The sequence below is a fragment of the Candoia aspera genome, chromosome 7 (assembly GCF_035149785.1).
Source record: "Candoia aspera isolate rCanAsp1 chromosome 7, rCanAsp1.hap2, whole genome shotgun sequence".
NCBI classification, from domain to species: domain Eukaryota; kingdom Metazoa; phylum Chordata; class Lepidosauria; order Squamata; family Boidae; genus Candoia; species Candoia aspera.
In genome coordinates this window covers 24,654,461-24,675,925 of record NC_086159.1, presented here as the reverse complement: position 1 = coordinate 24,675,925, position 21,465 = coordinate 24,654,461, and the positions used below count along the sequence as shown (strand labels likewise).

The following is a 21,465-nucleotide window of genomic DNA, read 5'->3' as shown; positions in this document are numbered from 1 at the left end:
TCTGGAAACTGACCTTGTCTTTTTAAATGACAGTCCTGCTGTTGACACCTTGGATGCTGATCTTTTGGCCCCGTCAACTTCAGCCTTTCCTTTTTCATCTATGACCAAGATGAAAGAACATCTGTGCTTAAGAACAGACCTCCTGCTATTTGACATGGCCCTTAGATGTGACCTGGCCATTGATTCCATCTCTAAAAAGTAAGCAAAGGGTTAGGCCATGACCCACAGTTGAGTCCCTCTTTTGGGGGAGATGGGCAGTAACAAAATTTGAATAATAAATAAATAAATTGGCAGTTCCCCTTCAGTAGTAGACACCCAGATTCCGTGATTGCCTTACCATTGTTTGTTGTATGAGGAGTTAAAAGTCTCACCCAGTATCAAGGACCCTCTCTCCCTGTTGAAATCCTTCCAGACAAAGGCTTTTGCCTGTGACAAATACAAACAATCAGCATGCCTGAATTGCTCAGACAGATTCCATCTATCCCTTTCTATCTCTCTCAGAGAGATTCCACCTATCCCTTTCTATGTTCATTCTTGTTCTGATTAGGAAGAGGAACATAAGTAGCAGTATCAGTTAGAATGCCACAAGATAGCAATTTGGAACATGTTTGGAATTCATAAAGGAAGTAAAATAATGAGGTTTTATGATTTATGATATGAACCAGATATTAATATCTACCATATAATTTATAATGAGTGAAGAATAAAAGGACATAAGAACAAACCTACTGCATCAAGCCAAGGTCCAGCTTAGTCCAGCAATTTGTAGTCAACCAGTTTTATTTATTTTACTTTTGTTTATTATTTAAATTTGTATGGTGGCCCAATCTTTTTTTTTTTTAAACACATGACTCTGGGTGGGTAAGAATCAATTACAAATAATCAACAATAAACAAAGATAATTTTTTAAAAAGTAACATATGGCTGCGGGAGCTGGACCATAAGGATGGCTGAGAGAAGGAAGATAGATGCTTTGGAACTGTGATGTTGGAGGAAAATTCTAAGCCTTGGACTGCAAGAAGATCAAACCAGTCCTTACTCCAGGAAATAAAGCCAGACTGCTCACTTGAGGGAATGATATTAAAGGCAAAACTGAAATACTTTGGCCACATAATGAGAAGACAGGACACCCTGGAGAAGATGCTGATAAGAGGGAGAGTGGAAGAGGGGCCGACCAAGGACAAGATGGATGGATGATATTCTAGAGGTGAAGGACTCGTCCCTGGGGGAGCTAGGGGTGTTGACCGACAGGAAGCTCTGGCATGGGCTGGTCCATGAAGTCACAAAGAGTAGGAAGTGACTAAATGAATAAACAACAACAACAATTTTTTAAAAATGCAGTGTCCAGGGCGGCTAAAAAAACCCCCTACATCTATACCATCAAGACAGACTCATCCATAGGTACAGTGATCATATGTCCCTTATTATAAAGGACAAGCCTTTATTTCAGAATGCTGTCCTTTAGATTTATTTAATTTATTTATTTATTTTCTTGGTTTTGCTCTTCAATCAGGGCCGCAACTAGGGGGGGCAGCTGGGGTATGTGCCCTGAGCACTGTGCTGGTGGGGCGCCAAAATGAGCACTGGGGGTGTGTGTGTGCCAAAATGGGCGCGGAATCCATGTTTGCCCCAGGTGACACAGACCCTAGTTGCAGCCCTGTCTTGAATTTTCCTTGGTAAAGCAAAGTTATAAACATAAACAATGTTTTTATCCTAAAGAACCTCTTTCAGATTTGCCCCTTTTTCAGATTTGTCCTTTATTTTTTCCAAGAAGATATGGTCACTGTATCCATGGGGCAAGCACTGCAACAGAGAAGGCATGCTTCCTGGGCCCTGTTAGATTGTTTATAGATGGTACTAAGAGCATGGCCCTTCTGTCAGTCTTCATGTGTCAGACCTTCCAGGTAGACCAGGTCAGAAAACAGACACCACAAGAAATACTAGACTTTATTGATACTTTATTGATATAATAGCTTATATCAATAAACCTGACTGTTTTTTTCCACCTTTCCCTCTTATACCAAGAAAATCAAGACAGGACAGTCTTGAGTTTCTTTCTCATGCCTTTGTGTTTTCTTGGGCTAAGCTCATGTTTTTCAAATAGTTACCACATATTTTCAAGGCCATCTCCATGTTCCTTTATATCAGGACAAGCAGAAATAATTGGAGATAGGTGGTCCCTGCAAATAACCCAGCCCTACATCATGAAGTGTTTCATAGATAATAACCATCACCTTGAACTGCACCCAGAAGCACCCTGGAATACCTTTGGGATGCTTGCAAGCAGAAGATGGAAATGTACCCTGCTTCTACTGTTGTTCTTCTGCAACTGATATTTGAAGTCATGCTACCTCTAACCAGAGGCATCACTTAATCCCTTATATAACATGAATTTATTCATTTCTCTTTAAAAGCTATCCAGCATAGTGGCCATAGTGGACATTCAGGTTAATGAATTCCACAAGTTTCTTCTTTTAATCCCAGTAGATACCATTCATACAGAAGAAGGAGGTATCAGCAGGTTTAGGGAACCAAAGATTTGCAAAACTTTCAAAATACTCTATATGGGTAAAGCCCTCATGGGGTAACCCAACTACATAGACCAGGGAGGCTAGAACATGCCTGATGGTCCTAGAATATTTACCACAGGAGACAAATGTATCCAGTATTCTAAATAAGACCCTACAAAACTGCAATATTTTGGAAATAGTTTTTTCTTTTTTCTTTTAGTTTTAGAATTATATACTAACGGTACAACTTTGTAAAAACATCCAACATTTGATACATGACCTCAGTTATCAATAGTCTACAAGATCTCAGCACTGGATCTTCACCTTCAGCTTCATCTACATCACTATATCTTCATCAGGCTAATCCACCCTTCCCCAATATGAGACCCTCCAGCTCTATTAGACTCAGTCTCCATAATCCACCACCAGATCTAGGGAGTCTGATTTATTGGCTTTTATCAAACACCTTAAAGATCCTGAATATATAATCTCTTTCTATCATAAGCAAGGATGTTGAAATGAAGAATGGATGATGAGCAGGACCAGGAATAAATGTTTATAGCTAAAAAGTACTCTTTGAAACACAGCTGAGCATATCCCCAAAAGCATTATCTTCCTTAATTCTGTGCATTTTGGCTACTTTTTAAACCTGGCTTCAATCACTAGACACTAGAGTTCTAGCAAAACAACAGCTTCGATCCCATAGGGCTAAATTCTGCAAACATAAATCATATTAAGGTTTTGCCCTTATTCTAATATTACAAGCAATATATTTGCAATCTCTGCTGTTTTACAGAGCAAATCTGTTGAAAGCTTATAAACAGGAAATAGTAATGGTGGAACTGAACATTATTTTTAACTCTGGAGCCTTTTATATTTTATATTCTGGTCTACAATACAGTTATCAAGTTTCCTTTTTCTTTAGAGAGAGATCACTTCAGCTAGATTTAGATTGTTTTGCTTTGATAAGGAAAATAATTACATATAAAAATTATTATGTGTTAGAGTTTCATTCCACAGCAATTAAACTGTTTGCTTTAAAAGGGAGGCAGTTACTGGCAGTTTTATTTATCCAATGAGTCATAAGCCATCAAAAAGATAGGAAGCAGTATGACAAAGACATTCAGTAACGGCAACAGCCCAGAAATCTACAAAGATGGATATAAAGGAATCATCTTTTATCTATTTAAGGAATATCTAGACTATCAGATCAATTGTGTGTGCATCATAAGGTATAGTTAATGTTTGCTTGAACTGAACATATAATTAAAGATTTCTGACAGATTACGTTCATTGGATGAGTTTCTATGTCAGCTGGGTTATAAATAAAGGTGCTTGTTTGTGAGGCAAACAAGATTCATCCTGTGCTTACTGAGATTCATCCCAACAAAAATAAGGTAATGGAAGCCCACAGATTTGGTGATTAATTAGTTGGCTGTTTGATGGGCAAGAAGAAACTTTGATTCTAAGGGGAAGTACTTAGGTGGGTGTCTTTCAAGAACAGAAAGAAACAAAATCTTAACTGGTCTAAAATGAACAAGGCAAAACTAGCTTTCAGCAACTATTGGCCAGAATAAGTGCCATTGAGTAGCAAGGTCTGGCTGGTTTCAATGAGCTGGATTACAACTTCTGCTCATTGATTCTAAATACGGAGCCAGTTTCTTATAAACTATTGAATGAAAAAGTACTCTGTGAAAAACAAACTTAACATAGGAGGTAAACATGGCAACAACAAATGATTGAAATGCATTGTGAAACTCTGAAAGTACTAGACAATGAAGCAGCCAGGTCATTGGAAAGAAACATAATTTATGTTTCTATCCTTCATTACAATTTGTGGAGCATATGGGTGATATATGGCTAATTACAGCTGCTTAGCACTTTTGCCTTGACTTCTGGATGGTAACCATCTTTTTAAAGATGGTGTTTGTATAGAGATTTTTTTTAAGTTAGAAGCAGGAGAAACTAGTTGTAATAAAAATTAGCCATTATATCACATTGAAAACTAGTGTATAATGGTTGCATATTGGACTAATAGCAGGAAGATTCAGATTCTTCCAGGCTCAGCCATGGAAGCTTCCTGGGTGACTTTGGGCCAATCTTTTTCAGCACACCGACTCACAAGGATGTTGTTGGGATAAAAGTCCACTATGTAAGCTGCCATGAGCTTCTACAGAAAATGCAGGCTCTAAATCTAACAAATAATAATTATTTGCCTTTGTAAATTGCTTTTTGGAATTCACATGAATAAAGCATGAAGATAAATATTTATCCTATTACAATTTATTCATATGACAACACATTTTTACAGATACAATATGGTCATAAGCATGATAACTCAGAAACACGATTTCAGTGGGGCTTTCTCTCAGACTATTTCCCAGTAGGCATGTTTAAGATTAAAGCCCTGTAAGTCTGAGCCAGTATAATTTTCTTTCTTCGAGGGACGGTGCTGCATCCAAAGTACATAACCCACTATTTGAAATGACCAGATCAATATTTTTCATTCAAGGCAAAATTACTCAGTTAAAATATGAAAAAGGTTATTCCAGTATTTCTTTCCATAGACTCTCCCAATTATTGAGTTGCTACCTGTAATGGAGAAAAAATAATGTAGGAAAGAAATTACATTGGTATAAGATGTGGTGAGAAGAAAGTGTGTGTGGACAGGGCATGCTAAGATGAACATTCTGCCTCCGGGGCTCTCAGAGTCTTACAAAGAACATGGGTTAGAGTTCTGGCACTACACCTCCTAACATCATTTTCTTCTTGTAAAAGCAGCCATGGAGAAGCATTTCCAGATCTGGTCTGCAAAACTCCAGATGATCCATAAATGGCAGCATAAAAGAGTTAGATTTTTCTGTATCTCCTTGCTGCTATCTAGTGGTCAACTAGATTTCCATGACCCAGATCTGGTAGCATAGCCCTGAAGGGTCACACTTCAGACTGAAGTTATGGCACAGGGACATTCACTTCTTTGCACTGTAGTTTTTTGACCAGCAGAAGATGATTTTGTGGTATGAAGATTACAAAATGTGTAGCTATAGTAATCAAAGACTGCTGTTTTGATGCATGTTAACCTGAGAGTAAGTTTCATTGAACACAGAAGACTTTTGTCTGCATAATATTGAGCAAAGCATTTAGTATTTGATACAGGCTTCTTTCAATTAACTTACAACTGTCTCTCAACAATCAAAGCAGACTGCATTATTTTCATTAGAAAGGAAGCCAATTGAGCTATTCACTACTGTGCGTAATTTGATTGATAATTTTTATGTGAAGTTTAACCTCATCCTAATCTAAATTATAATGTATTCACTGATCCCAGTTCACTGTATGTAAAGTGTCGTAAGAAAAATGAAATTCCGGACATTCACAGTAATCAACAATAAAAGCACCTAGAAATGAAGGAGGGTTTAATATTATCAATATTTATACATACATACATACATACATACATACATACATATATATATATATATGACTCTGAGAATGGGCATAATGTCTTCACCACATCTTTATAACTGCCTTTTCATGATCAAGATGCTAAGTTTTAAGGAGGGGAGGTTTTCCCCCTCTGGAAAAAAAATAGACAAATGAAAGAGAGAGACTGTGGTCGGCTAGTTAAAAAGTATGCATTTAGTTACCAACTTGTTTGAGTTAATTTATAATATTTATACATTTTTGTGAAGAAAGGGAGAAAGAGAGGGAGAAAGAGAATGAAAGTTTCTGTCATCTTCCTCATTGTGAGCCTATTCAGCCCACTTCTTGAGGCTAACCCAGGAATCAAGGTGAAAATCACACAGAAAGCTTTGGACTATGGTGAGTATTAAATAGAAATATTTGGAATTATGACCATGTTGCAACTTTCAGAAGAAGGAGTGCACCAGAGGATGTTTAATCAAGATGATGAACCAAATGCCAGCCCTGAATGTACCAATTAAGACAGGTTACCAAACTTCCTCATTTCTTGAGTTCCCACAAGAAATGTGGGTTGTTGTTATTGTTGTTGTTGTTATTATTATTATTCAGGAAGAAATACATGGCCCTCAATAACTGTTAGGAGATTGTCAATGGCATTCTGCAGAGGATGGACTGAGCCATTTTCAAGGGCAAAATCACTGCTCCGCCATTGAAAATGTTTTAGTAATTGTGTCCAGAAGTTACAAAAGCATGCTGCTATATATCCAGAAGGGAGAAAAACCTCTTTATTAACTTCAAATGTAAGAAGTCATTCCTAGAAATCACTCCAAACTGATAAAAGTGTAGAAGAAGCAGAAGGAAAGGTAACATACTGTAAATTTCTATAAATTATTCATTATTTCAGTGAACCACGTGATGTGTACTTGTAGGTAAGCAATTTGGAATAGAGCTTCTGAAGCAGAGATTAAAGAAAATGACCTCTGAAGACTGGAATGGGCAAGATACATATGGATTTATTGGACTCAACTACAAAGTTGCAAAGTAAGTACTGTTGTCTCCATACCAGGCCCTTTAGTACAGCTCAGTGTTACATACTTCCAATGGTTTTTCTGTCCCTCTTGGGAGGTGTGCATCTCATCAATCACGTAACTCTATCTGTGAACAAATACTGTTGCAACACAGGTTTCTAAAAGTTCTGGTTCTCTGCCACACCCAGAAAACCCATCTGATTTGGGGGGGCGGTCAGTTTTGAAATGGATGAATGAATCTAGGAGTTCATTCTGTGCTTGTTGGAATCTGGTTTCCAGTTGGAAAGATTACCTGCTCTGCCTACCTTCTAGCCATCTCCCAGTTCCTGATTAGTGTTTCATGTAGCCCAATTTAGTAACATGCTTCTCTTATCTTTGCTATTATGGAAAGGGACTGGTCTGTACAATATTAAGCCAGCAATCTCATTCAAAGAGTTACACATGGTAGAAGATGAACTGGTACCATGAGTGAGTCACTAATTGAGACTGTACAGTTGAGTCTGTACAATTGAGACTGTACTAATTGAGTCTGTACAATTAAGGAAAAGTTTCTGGTCTGTACAATATTAAGCCAGCAATCTCATTCAAAGAGTTACACATGGTAGAAGATGAACTGGTACCATGAGTGAGCCACTAATTGAGATTAGCAAACAAAGTCTTCTTTTGAACAAAACAGGACAACAGAGCAATGTGTATTCAAGCACTGGCCATAGAAGGCTTAGTTATTCTCTTATACAAGTATGCCCAATTGCTTAAGAATATACCGTACAAAAAAAATATATTAGATCAAAAGATGGCTCCCCTAGGGCAGCATCCTTTCTCAATATCCCAGCTGAATTATAACTGGCCTTCTGGAAACTGGAAACCAAGCTCTTCTGGAGGGTCTTTGGGAAGTGAATAGTCATCATTCTGCCTGTGATATTATGGGGAAAAAAGTGTTTTATCTTGATTTTTGATTTTCACTATATTTTATAACAATAATGGCAAGCCACCAAGAGGCATTTTCTGAGTTTGGCAGTACACAAATATAATAAATTAAATAAATAAATGTAGTTTGGCCAGTGGCACCTGAAAATCTCATGTAGAGCCCACTGAGTTCCACAATGCTAGAAAAAACCGGTTATAAATGCATGAAACAAAATCAGTTGGTGCTTGGTGTTTCACCAGAAATTGGATGGTGGAGTGTGTTCTATTTATGCTTGAAGCTAGCCTTACCTATAATCGATGGTTTTCTATCCATAGATTTTGATGCAAATCGAGCTAACTTGTCTTGGTGTTTGACAGGATAAGAATTGATAATGCGGAATTCCCCAATACATCCTTGTCTCTCATCTCTGGAACTGGGATTAAACTATTAGTTAAAGATGCTTCAGCAACAGCTAGTGCAGACTGGAGTGTGAAGACCTGGCTATTGTAAGTGAAATAATGAAGGCTGATGTTAATATCATGTTAACTTTACAAATTCAAATGCTTGCACACATTTTATAAAGCATAAATAATAGTCCCAGGAAGAGGAGGTGGAGGTGCAAGCCTTTTATTCCATAGTGGTCCTGTCAAAAATTCTTCCCCAAAGTTGCTATTTGAATCAGGAGGGACACTATCAAGGCAGAATGGTGAAGGAACCTGGAACTGGTGAACATACTAGACAATCACAAAGGCAAACTAATCATTTTAAAAATTAGCCTGTATTGCCCCCCCGAAAAAAAGTTGAAGTTGGCTTATGTGCTCCATCCTGAGTTCCTTGGAGGGTGCTGCAAAGGGATAAAAACTTCTGCCTTCTTGCAAGATAAGACAGTCTGACCCTTGAAGAAACACATATTTTGACATATTTAAGCCTAAGAAACCCCAACTTCTGGATTTTTGCAGGCAAAGGGAAAACCTGGATCAGCTTCTTTCAATTAACAAGGCAGCACACATAGAAAATGGGAATATTCGGGAAGTTAAGGGGAGCAAGCAGCATCCAGTTCCTGCTGCCCACAGCAACTGCTGCCAGAGACAATGGTCTCATTCTACGTAAAGATAGAACCAGCTTTGTAAGAATGCAAGTGTGTGCCCACTGAATAAACCTCAGGAGGTTATATTGGGGGTGGGGGGGGGTTGCCTTTCTGGCAGGTTCTTCTGGTGTATTTAGGCACAGCTTAGATTTTGTATCAAGTTTCCCTAATTCGGTGCTACTGAGGCATGCCAGCAGGAAATGATTGGCGTTGTAATGTGACACATGTAGAAGGCAGGCACTGACATTTTTAGCACTGTCATATTACCTCTCCTAAAAGGAATCCATCTCCATCTGTACTTAAGCTTAAGCAGTCCTGGCATTTTCTTGAGAGCAAACTGTTAAAGTGAGCTTTTCATGTTTTATTGTCAACAGCACACATTCTGGAACAGGGACTGTCTTCATTTCAGGAGTGTCTGTCACAGCAGTTATAAAAGTGTCTCAGAGTGTCTCAGGTCATCTGAAATTGTTGCTTGAAAGCTGTGAAGGAGAAGTAGGAGAAATTGACATCAAACTGAATCAAGCTTATAGGTACAGTGAAAAATTATTCTAATTACAAAATAAGTCAGTGTCAGAAGGGCCCTTTTCAAAGTATAGTTGTATATATTGATTTTAAGATTCCTAAAACATTTTGATGACCAATTTTTAAACACTGGTTTGTGTAGTTTATACCATTACCCTAAATGTCTATCTGCATTTCCTCCTAAAGTAAGTACAGGATATAGCATATATTCCCTGGGGAGGATGCTGCACTGAAATGAAAGGAACACATTCCTAAATACAGCAAATGTTAAGGTCCATGCTTTAAATTTTATCTCTCTGTTCTTTTCTAGTCTCTGGCATATCCACTCAGGGCTGGGAAATATCAGATGAGCAATATCAGATGAGCTTTTCCCAGAAATATACCTATATCAGAGGGACAAACTTTCCCCAACTTAGCAACTTCCAGATGATTGGGACAGACTGAGGCTCTAGAGCAGTATTTCTCAACCTCAGCAACTTAAAGATGTATGAACTTAGGACTGGCTGGGGAATTCTGGGAGTTGAAGTCCACACATCTTAAAGTTGCTGAGGTTAAGAAACACTGCGTTAGACCATCACACTTGAAGGGTCCCAGATTGAGAAAGGATAGATATAGACAACATTTATCTGGATTGACATACAATAAAACAGTCACTTATGCTTCTATGAGAACATACGGTAAGGATACTTACTGATGTTAACTGTAAGGAAGCCACTGTTCTACAAGTCCTTTCTATTCTGCTCTTTCTACTCTGGAACATATGGGACATGCATTCATTGCTATTCTTTTTATGCCAATTTTAGATGATTTCCTCTCTAGTAACTTATGGTGTCCTTATAGCATCATGCAGCCATCAGTGAAATGAGGTAAAAGCAGCCCTTATTGATACTTTGGCATAACAGTGGTTGGATGACTGGGAATTGTCACATGACTGGATTCAAGAATGGGAAGGATTAGCATCAAAAGTCATTCCTCTGGTATAGGGCTTCCAGGATCACCAGAACCTCACATAAGTGGTATATTTCAACAGCTTCCAGACTACTAAACTAATGTCCCAAAAAGTCCTCAATCTGACCAAAAGAAGCCATGTTGAAAATTCAAACATCAAGAGTTAACATTAAAATAAATAACACTAAAACAAACTTAGGAGCTATTTTGGAAGTTACATGAACTGAGGAACATTACCAAATTGATAATTGCCTACAAATACTATATTCCATAATACTACAGAAAGCAAGCCTAGTAGTTACTGTACATTTCTGAGACTCACTCCTCCTGATGGTTCATCATAGTTGACTCAACAGATGCAGGTGATTCATTTGACTAAAATGGAAGATATCTATGTCGAATAGTCTTAATAAAAAATATCAGAAAACATCAGCCACAGGGCCACAATCTGGATATATACCAGCAGTTTCTTACTAAAGAACTGTTGTTCCTCAGATTTTTTTTTGCAATAAAGAGTATTTTAAGTAAAAATTAATTGGGAAACATTTAGTAGAAAGCTGGTACAGGACTTCAGTTATGATTCAAACCACATTCAAGAAGAACATCACAACTGCTTTTTCTCCAAGACAAAGGTGATCAATTAAAAAGAATCCAGAATCATTTAAAAATCTAGTTTTTATCCAGATTGATTCCCCATATAATAGTTGCATACATACAAAATTTAATTACCCCAAGTTAATCATATTCTTGCTTTTCTTTTTTTCAGATGGTTGTATAAATACTTTACTACTTTTCTGGTACAGCCTCTAAATATCAGTCTGGGCTCAAATGTAAGCCACAAGGATTTATTCTATAATGTCTCCCTCCTACCTCCAATTTCTTCCAAAAAAATCTTGTGTTTATTAAAAATAAATAAATAAACAAAATAACAGAAGCTTCAATATATACAAAGACGTTGTAAGTAATTTGCAGTTTACAACTTGTGTACCACCTAGACACACAAATTACTACAGAGACATTTTCAAAACTAACCCATTCAGATCCATAAAAAGTGCTTTAATGTTGCATATGAATGTGAGCCTTCAGTGGCTTAGAAATTAGGGTCAATGCATTTCAAGTTTAAATATCATGTCAGGTAAATTATATGTTATGGCAAATATTTTCTTGTCTTTATTTTCTTCACATATATAATACACAACAGGATGAGTTCAGACCTTCAAAATGTCATCACTCAACATATTCTAAGCATCCCATCCGGGATATTTATTGTTCAGCTCCATCATCATGAAATGTTCTTGATTTATGGATTGCTGTTTTACATTACATTCTCTGCTTAAATATAGTCTCTCTGACTATAGTGATGCCCTCATTCAGAGAACTGGCTGAGTGTATTCAGTTTTCTAAAGCGGCCTTTAGAAAAGTCCTCTCTGTATGTGCTCCAGGATTATGGAGCTTCCTTCCTTTGGAAATATATCCATGGCCATGCTTGGATATTCTTCAGAAATATTCTGCTTTGCTTTGCTCTGTAGACTTCAGGTGCAAAGCATTTACAGTGAGATTTATAAGTACTGATTAGATATTTAACTGATTATAACAAATGTGTTCCATTATGGATGGATTTTTAAAATGATGATTCTCTGAATCCAGGATAAAGCAAGCCATAAGTATAGATATACAGAATCATGAAGTCTCAGTAAGATCTTATTACCAACATATAAAGTAAACATTGACCAGAATAATAATTTTTGCTTGCATTTCTATAGTTGTGTCCAAAATTGGATTCTGAGATCCAAAGGATTAATGAAGAATTCAGCCAGTATCCAGGTATATTTTCTGGGTTGTTTTGGCAAAATAAATTAATGATTTTAGCTTTTATGTGATCTTCCAGTTCTAGTAAACTACTGATGAACTAGTGTCACCATGCTATTATTTAGTTCCTTAAAATATAAAGGATAGATAGAATGATACTTTTGCATAACTAAAAAAAAAGATTCATTTAACAAACGCGATGCTTGTTTTATAGAATCATAAAATTGTAGAGTCAGAAGGGACACCCAGTTCTAACCCTAACCCTTCTGCAATGCACAGGAAAATCAATTAGACTGTCAGTGGAAGGTGGCTTGTTCTGTAGGAGAACATTCTGGAGGATGCAGCCGCAGCAAAAAGGCCAAAATTCTGGTTGACCCTAAATGAACATATAGGATATGGCAGAAATACATAAATTTGGGGACTTATGCTTGAGTAAACATGCTTAGGATAATGCAATATATCCCTTCTTGTTGAAATACAGCTTTACAATATTTATGTAACCATATGAAGATTCTCATGTACTAGTACCATTGCTTTTTAAAAAAATCATTATCAGAACTAGTTTGCATCCTGCTTACTGTCATTGAGCATCTTTCTCTAATCATGACTATTTTATCCCATATCCCAACAGTCCAAGCTCAGATAGATCCTTTTGCAATAGTAGACTATTCCCTGGTAAACTCTTCAGCTATCTTTGAATCATCAATTGACTTGGATTTAAAGGTAAAGTCTAATATATTTATAATGTACATTTGCTGAAATTGCATTAAGAAACATCTGTTCTTCATTTGAAGGAATAAGCATCTTTATTTTTTCTCAACATTAATTAATTTTGATGACTACTATATCAAAAAAGTATTTAAGCATACTAATTAGTGCTATTTTTGCTGCACCTAGTATTGCCCACTCTAGTAGTAAAGCCAGTGGCAAGATTTCTGAAGCCCAAATGGTCCCAAAACATCAGGACATCTATATGCACTGCTTCGAATCCCCAGTCCCCCAAAACCATTTTGGTCAGCTGAGTGCTAAGTCCTGGAACAACTTCATGCAAAAAATTACCAACCCCATTCCCATACAAATTTTCAGAAAATATTGTATAGACACTTGTACAGCAGTTTGAGAGCTGCTATAAAAGGTAGCTGAAAAGCCACCAAGCCACTATTCCTCTGCTGTATTCTAAAGTCCGTGGCTAGCTATCAGGATAAAGGATTGATGCCAACCATTTTACAACCAGGCACTTTTCCCCAGTAGCTGTAATCAAGACTGCATGTTGCTTTTGTAGCAGGGATGGAAAAGATGGGAAGATACATTCTAAGCAGTGCCTTCAGAGAAGCATCAAAAATAGGATGCTAAAAGCTGCTAATGGGAAAGGAAAGATGTCCTGGAGAAACAAAATTTCCCAGTATTATATTCCTGGATGCTCCCCTTTCCAATGTACATTCTTTTTTCCCCTGTCCTTCCATACTTTTTGTTGCCACCCCTTTCACTTGACAGCAACACTGATATCTCTGTGTGTGTGTATAATCCAGAGGGCCTCAAGGCTGCTCTAGATAGGATATCAGGATGGCAAAAAAGACTGCAACTAAGCTCCTCGATGCAACTAAATTCTTGTAAAATACAATACAAGTGTTGGTGCCACTGCTTAGTAAATCAGGCAGAGAACAAAACCAAAAAAAAGGGAGAGGGAGAAAGCCACCCTTGCAAGAATAGGGAGCAAAGAACACAGGCTGGAGGGCTGGACACAGTCATTTTTAATTTTTTTGAAAAAGGTTTGAGTGACTTTTGATCTTCCAAGCTGAGGGCCCTAGAACTGTATTTCGTGTTCTGGCCATAAGCCTGATTGCCTTGTGCTCTTGGTCTCAAGGATGCTCTTCTTGATAATCTGGTTCCCTGAAATCTTTTGACCCTGCTTTCAAGCCCATAGTTTGCATGCTATGATATCTTATCATTTGTGCAATTCTTTTTAGGGAACAGTCTATCCAGTGGAAAAAATCACAGAGCCCCCCTTCAAGCCAACCCCTTTTGTTCTTCTGGATGAGAACAACTCTATGTTCTATATAGGAGTCTCAGAATATTTCTTTCGGTCTGCTTCACTGGCTTATTACACTTCTGGAGCTTTTGATAGCTCTGCTGAACAGGAGGAAAGGGTAAGTGCAAAATGCTGTGTTTCAAAGAACAGGATTTTAGATATCAGTCTGCTATTTAAAATCTTACCTAAGCCTAGCCTTCTCCTTGACCTAGTTTACTATGGGCCTTTCCCCACTTGCACCTAACCATGGTACGAACATGCCCAGGTGAAACCGTGTTTTCTGCCTTCATTCCATCCCCAGCCCATGGCTGAGTCAGGCTTCAGCTGTCCTTAGCTGTACTGGTGCTAAAGCAGAACGTTTCCCCTTATTCTGACACCTTCATGGTGGAGCCTGAAAGTGACTGGGAACAAAGGCAAGAGAAGCAAGTTAGGGATTGGCAGTAGGGACAGCAAATTTCATATACTGTAGATATAGTTTCTGTCTACTCAAGATTGGCTGGACAGACTTCAGGTCAACATTTCATAAGGCTTAATGCAGAGGAGGATTCCATCTTGCCAAAGAGAAATGGCCAAAAATGGGATCTGTTATGGAAAGCTCTTGGCTCATGTTCTATTTCAAAGAAATTCCAAATGGCATCAAGCTCTAATCTTTAGTGATGTGTGATGTGTTGGGATTAGGGTGGGATCTAACAGCCTGTTTTCATTTGTGGGGGCACTAGTATAGAACTACTTAATAACTCCTACAGCTTAGTATTCCAGAGTTTAATTAATAAAAACAGAATTGCTAAAACTTTGGGAGTTATACTCAAGGCTCCCTCCAGACTTCTCCTTGTTCACCAAAATATATACACTATATCACAAAAGAATGATATAGCAACTCTGCCCCTTCCTTGCTAATTATATTTTCAGCCTCCAAAGAGAAGTGGGAACAGTATTTTGCAGGCTTAATTTGTCTATAGCTACCATATGTACTAAAGGCTTCTATTAAACAGATGTATTCCGGAACAAAACATTAGCAGAACCTCTTTTGCTAGTAAGAAAACTGGATCAGTACACTCTTTTTTAAAAATGGAAATGTGGCATTTAGGCAGCCAAATTAAAGCACCCTGGTAAATGACTGGCCTGTCCAGCTTATGTTGGAACAAATCAGGTGAAAGGAAGACCATTGTCTCACTAGATAATTAGGTCCACATAAAAGCACAGAACTTTCATAAGATAATCTAACATGTCATTTCATTTTACAGCTTTCTTCTTACTTCAAGTTAACCACAGAAACATTGAACAAAATCATTCCCAGTGTAAGTATTTTTATTTCTTTGAAACTTGCTGTTTACACTTTTTAAAACCCTGTTTTGTTTTAACTTTCTTGAAACTTGGTCTCATACCTTTTATTGCTTTTAAACTCTACAGATTGCTCATCTTTATGGAGAGCCACTTCCAGTAATTATGGAAATAACAATTACAACTGTACCTGTGATTAGTCTGCACAGTGATAAATCCACCCTGGAGTTTACTAGTTCTATGGAAGTATTGGCAATGCTGCCAAACTCAACCACCCAATCCATGTTCACCTTGAACATAGTAAGTATTACATATCAGATTCACTCTGTAGACCTGTTTCAAGGAATCTGTGAAGTTATGAACCATCTTGCAAATTTTTCATCTTATTCAGAGTGTTAAGAGCCCCATTGCCTAGATGTTGGTTATGCAGTAGTTTCTCTGATCCTTCTCATATCTAACCCTATTCCAAGGACAGGTATTCCAGGTTTTTTTAGATTAGAACACCTACAGTCTTTTGCTATTGGTCCCTTACTGGTCCTGATGAAGTTAAAGTCCAAAACAACTGGCAAGCACCAGGCTGCTTATTCCTGCCTATATTATTAGAAAGGAACTATAACTCACTGAAAAAGTGCATGTGATTCACAGAGATCTGTTTTCATTCCTAGCATCTCCAAATAAAATAACACGAGTAGTGGGTAATGTAAAAGATCAGTCAGTCTTCCTCAATCCCTACTCTCTCTATTGTATATATTTATAGTGTGTGTATGTGTGTGTGTATACATACAAACACACACACAAAGTATACAATATTTCTAGCTATATTGGCTACGAATTACAGGTTTGCATTCCAACATTCTGGGAGCCTGGGAAAGACTGAAGAAGATAATATGCCCTCCAATTACCTTTTCTGTTTACTCCCCCCACTTCCTTCTTTTAAATATTGATTAAATTTATTCAATGTTTCTTTTGGTTAATTAACTTAAGAGGATACAGAAAGCCAGTTCTACTATCAAGTATTTATGGTTTATGGTTAAACATTGTATGGTGGAAAACAGATTGTAATCTTTAAGGCAGGCTTTTCAAAATCTCTATCTGGAAAATCAAGGGTAACAAAATGGGAATGGGAAGGGAAAGAGGTGGACCAAAAAGCTAGACTTTCCCATTAGAAAAGGAGTTTGCACCTGCCTAACCCTAATAAAAGAGTTACTTACTACATAGTAACCTTTCTTTTGCACAGACAGCTGGAACTCATGCAAATTTGACTATATTTGACCAGAAGTTGATAACTACATTGTGCCTGGACAGGTAAAACCTTTGTTAGATTTTTAATCCACTGTATCCCAAAAGCTGCTTAAATTGATTTATCTAGTGTTTAAAAGTGTTACAGCTTAAAATTAAAATAAAATATAAAAAGGTCATGCTGCAATGGTGTTATGGAACTGAAATCTATTACATGGACAGCACCTGGTAGAGGAAAACTGATCTAAAATGTAAATGTAGAAGAGACGCTTTTGTGGTATGCATGGACTATTATGGCCAATGTACATTTTACCTCCTCTTTCAAACTGATCCATGAAGAATTTACTCTCATGAAGGAAAATGCACACAAGATTATTCTTGACTGCTTAGAAAAAGACTCAGAACTCAGGGACCAGATATGACTGTATGGCTCTATTGCTGGGAAATATTACATACTGTGGAAAGAATCATCATTAAACCTCTGGAGTATTTGTGATAGTACATAGCACAGTTGTGAACTTAAGAGAAAGATGCAGTTAAAATGTTATAGGAAGAGCTAGATGTGAAAAATAAACATACAGGTAGCCCTCGACTTATGACCACAATTGGGACCAGAACTTCTGTTGCTAAGCGAGGCGATCATTAAGTCAGTCACACCTGATTTTATGACCTTATTTTCCTGCAGTCATTAAGTGAATCATCATGGTCCTAAAGTGAATCACATGATAATTAAGCAAATCCAGCTTCCCCCATTGACTTTGCTTGTTGGAAGCCAGCTGTGAAGGTCACAAATGGCGATCATGTGACCCCAGGACGCTGCAACCATGGTAAATACATGACGGTTGTCAAGCATTTGAATTTTGATCACGTGACCACAGGGATGCTGTGACAGTTGTAAGTACGAGGACTGGTCATAAGTCACTTTTTTCAGCACTGTCATGACTTTGAACAGTCACTAAACAAATGGTCATAAGTCAAGGATTACCTCTTTGCTTTACAGCCTGTACAAGGCTGAACTCTTGTCAATTCCACCCAGGTTAAGAAAGACAGACAGACAGACAGAAAGAAATCCCAAGCATTTCACCATTCTACTGCCAAACCCTTAAAAAAAAAACATTTCTCCAGTTCTTTTCACTTGGGCTCAGAGGGGAAACTTGGAAAAATTGTGGTCAATTTTAGTCAGCTAAAAACAAGGGAGTAAGGGCCTCTGCTGAACCTGAACACAAAAAAGGGGACATTTCATCGTTCCTCTGCTGAATCTATTAAAAAAAGAAAAGAAAGGTCCAGGATTTCAGCAGTTAAATAGTGAAAGGAAGGAAGGAAGGAAGGAAGGAAGGAAGGAAGGAAGGAAGGAAGGAAGGAAGGAAGGAAGGAAGGAAGGAAGGAAGAGGGGAAGATCCAATCTTACCATAACACACACCAGCCAACTGGTGGCATTTGTTTAGGATGGAATGAACTGCAGCAGGTGGACCAGAATGCTCTGCTTTTGATGCAGAGCTACAAAACTGGGGTGAGCTTTCCTTCCCAGCAGCCTAAGGGTGGGTTAAGGATGACATCACCTGTACCTGCCCTCCTGAAACAATGGGTAAGCTGTCCTCGCACTTGGGCAAAGAGGAAGTGTGGATTGGCCCAGTGTGACTGGTCAAGGTCATTGAGAGAAAACTTGAACCCAGATCTTCCTGATTCAACCCCAACAACACATCAGCAATACCACACTGATATTACTATCTTTGGTCATATACAGTAATCTCTGTATTATGTTTTCTTTCCTTTAGTTTCCACATCTCCTTGGTTCATTCCAATGTTGGCTTCTTTGAGGTAAATTTCAGCCTGTAGACAAAATAAGCAGGTGCAGTTTGTGGTAGATAGAACTGAATTGCTTACAAAATGTATTCCTTTACCTTTTGACTTTTCTTCATAGAACCGCTATAATTCTACAAAAGATGCTGTCTTGATGACTGATCCCATTACTCTTTAATTCTGCTTTAGTTTTAACTTCCTTTCCAGTAATATTACAGTACTATTGCCCTCTTCCTCTATTGTTATCTTATGAACTATTTCACTATATAGAGTTTTACATCTAAAAAATGAAAAAGAGATCCATAAGACAAAGGACCGGTGGGAATTCTTCTACCAGTCAGCCCCTATGCTCCATATTCTTAGATTCTCCATTGAGTTCCTCTTCACAGTTTTCCATCTTTCTACAGATATTTAGTGCTGTTTTATTATTATTGAGCATACTCAGTCTTCACTGAACTGTTTGGGACATCTTCCACCATTAGGGTTCACCTCCTCCCCACCCTTTTTATACAACCCTTGGGAATTCAGCATGTTTCAGGCTGGGAATTTGAATTCTATGCCACAAGTGGTTGATGCTCCATTTTCAAGATAATTTCTTTCAGTAATGTGTAAATTATTGCAACAAATAATAGAACCAAATTTATGAGAAGTGATATTATAAACAACAAATATACAAATCAACTAATGTGCTAATATAACATTTTATAGGGTTTAGAGAAGGGCTGCAAAAATGGCAAGGAAGTAATTTACAGTCTAAATACTTAATAATTAAGAAACATAGAAAGCTGCCTTCTGTGTGCAGCATCAAGTCAGCTTTGCTGGTGGAGCCAATCACCCATTGCGGCAAACTCAGTAAGCAGCAGCATCTCAGAGTTTTTCCCTGAGAATGTCAATTGTAACAGAGATTGAGGTGGGTGGGCTGGCAGGCAATCCTTTCAATGCAAGAAAACACACAGATGTAGACTTATTTCAATGTGAGTTTCATCTGACACTGAGATGGACAGAAGGAAAAAAAACAAGATTTGCAAAGGTGGCAAGGAAGCCAAATATTCTGAGTTTGGAAAAAGGTTTGCCATCACTATTTGGTGACAGTCAGAGGCATGTATTATTCCAGATGCATAGAAAATTCATCATCTGCTGGAACTCAACCTAGAAACTGGCCTTTTGCCTTTGTTTATTGCTCTTCTGTTTACGAACTTCTTGAGACGTTGGGTGCACAGAAATCCTAAAAGACCCATTATATAAAAACAAATCTGTGCTGCTTAAACACTGAAGTAAGACGAACATTTTCTTCAGTGTACTCACCATGTCACAAAGTCAAACTTTGTTTTGCCTTGCAGGCTTCACTTCTGGATAATTTCCTGTCTTACGTTTTACAAACTGGAATAATTCCAGCAGCCAATGGTAAGTGTAGCTTTACCTTTCTCACTCTTTCTCTCTCTCTTTAATGAATTTAGTTTCTAAACCAGCTTCAAATGGGCTAAAGACTTCTAAACAGTTCTGTAAGTTCCAGCCAACATGCCCATAAATGAAGTTAAAATCCAATACCAGAAAGGAGAGGCTGGCCTAGCACTTCTAAATCTTCAAGACGCTGGTGGATAAAATGTAGCAGTTGTATATTTTATGTTTTTATACCTGCATCACAGATACTTAGATTTATATCCATTCATGTGATCAGTACTGTACTACCTATTGCCACTATTGTTCATGCTGCATTCACAACCAAAGTTAGTAGAATCAGAATACTGTATAACAACTGCAGAAAAATAAGCTTATCTTAGTGCCTCACTTTTCTGTCTTTAAAGTGGGATATAATATTAAGCTGCTTTAAGAACTTATAAACTGCTTTCTGGTGAACCAAAAATAAAACAAATTTTAAATGTTCATATCTGAGCAATAATATACAATATATTCAACTTTTAGGTTAAAGAATGTATGCGATTGCTAAGCCTAGTATTATTATTAGTCATAGCTACTCTGGAATCTTTCTCTCTCTTTCTGTTTTATTAAGCCAAACTAAAGGATGGAGTTCTTCTGCCTTTCTTGGACACAATGATTCTTATGAAGCCCAATGTTAGAATTTACCAGGTGAGATTTGGCAGTGTCCGTTCTTATCTTACATCCCCAGAATGAAAAAGGGAGATGATTAGGGTGATGTTGGAACAGGTGACATTTGTCAGAAAGTTGTCATGTGCTTACAATATGAGTTCTCAATAGGTCCTATTCAGACCGCTTTTATGACAGAACACACATGTAACACATATCCACAAATATTTGTAGTTCTGTAGCTAAAATAATTCCAATGTCATGACAGTTTTTATTCTTTTTTGTCAGCCAGCTATCTATCTATCTATCTATCTATCTATCTATCTATCTATCTATCTATCTATCTATCTATCTATCTATCAAATTTCGCCACCACCCATCTCCCCCAAAGGAGGGACTCTGGGCAGTTTTAGAATTCAACTCACAGAACAGCTGAAGTGATATTTGTAATAATCAAGCTGTTATAAACCTGCAATATCTGGTAGTTTTTAAAATATATTTTTGCATATCTTCTTAGGGTTTCTTGCTGATTTCCACTGATGTGATATACAAAGCCTATGATAACCAGGAAGATCTAGATCTCCAAGCAAACACGGACATTTTTTTTTTACCATAGATGCATAAAATTGCAAAGCCAGTATGCATTTGTGTGTAAGTGAATAGGTGAACTACATTTTAATAGTTGAACCAGCAATTTAGAAATGCGTTCCATATTGGTTCAAGATAGCAGCAAACTGAAGCTGAAAATATTGGCCCAGCACTGTCATCACTATTTATCAGGAGTAGGCAATGTGGCTCTCCAATACCCCCAAATGGTCCTGCTCAATTTTGGAGGC

At 37.6% G+C, this 21,465-nt stretch overlaps 1 protein-coding gene across 1 annotated transcript; it reads left to right on the top strand.

Annotated features, from left to right (window-relative positions):
• The first annotated feature begins 6,229 nt into the window (after window positions 1-6,229).
• On the top strand, window positions 6,230-21,259 carry BPIFC (BPI fold containing family C). Its single transcript, XM_063309314.1, has 15 exons — window positions 6,230-6,332; window positions 6,863-6,974; window positions 8,246-8,374; window positions 9,330-9,485; window positions 11,192-11,255; window positions 12,189-12,249; window positions 12,866-12,957; window positions 14,202-14,381; window positions 15,508-15,561; window positions 15,674-15,844; window positions 16,782-16,849; window positions 18,559-18,601; window positions 19,924-19,987; window positions 20,595-20,671; window positions 21,147-21,259. The coding sequence occupies exons 1-15, from the start codon at window positions 6,230-6,232 to the stop codon at window positions 21,243-21,245; spliced, it is 1,473 nt and encodes a 490-aa protein (XP_063165384.1). The 3' UTR covers window positions 21,246-21,259.
• Window positions 21,260-21,465: the final 206 nt, after the last annotated feature.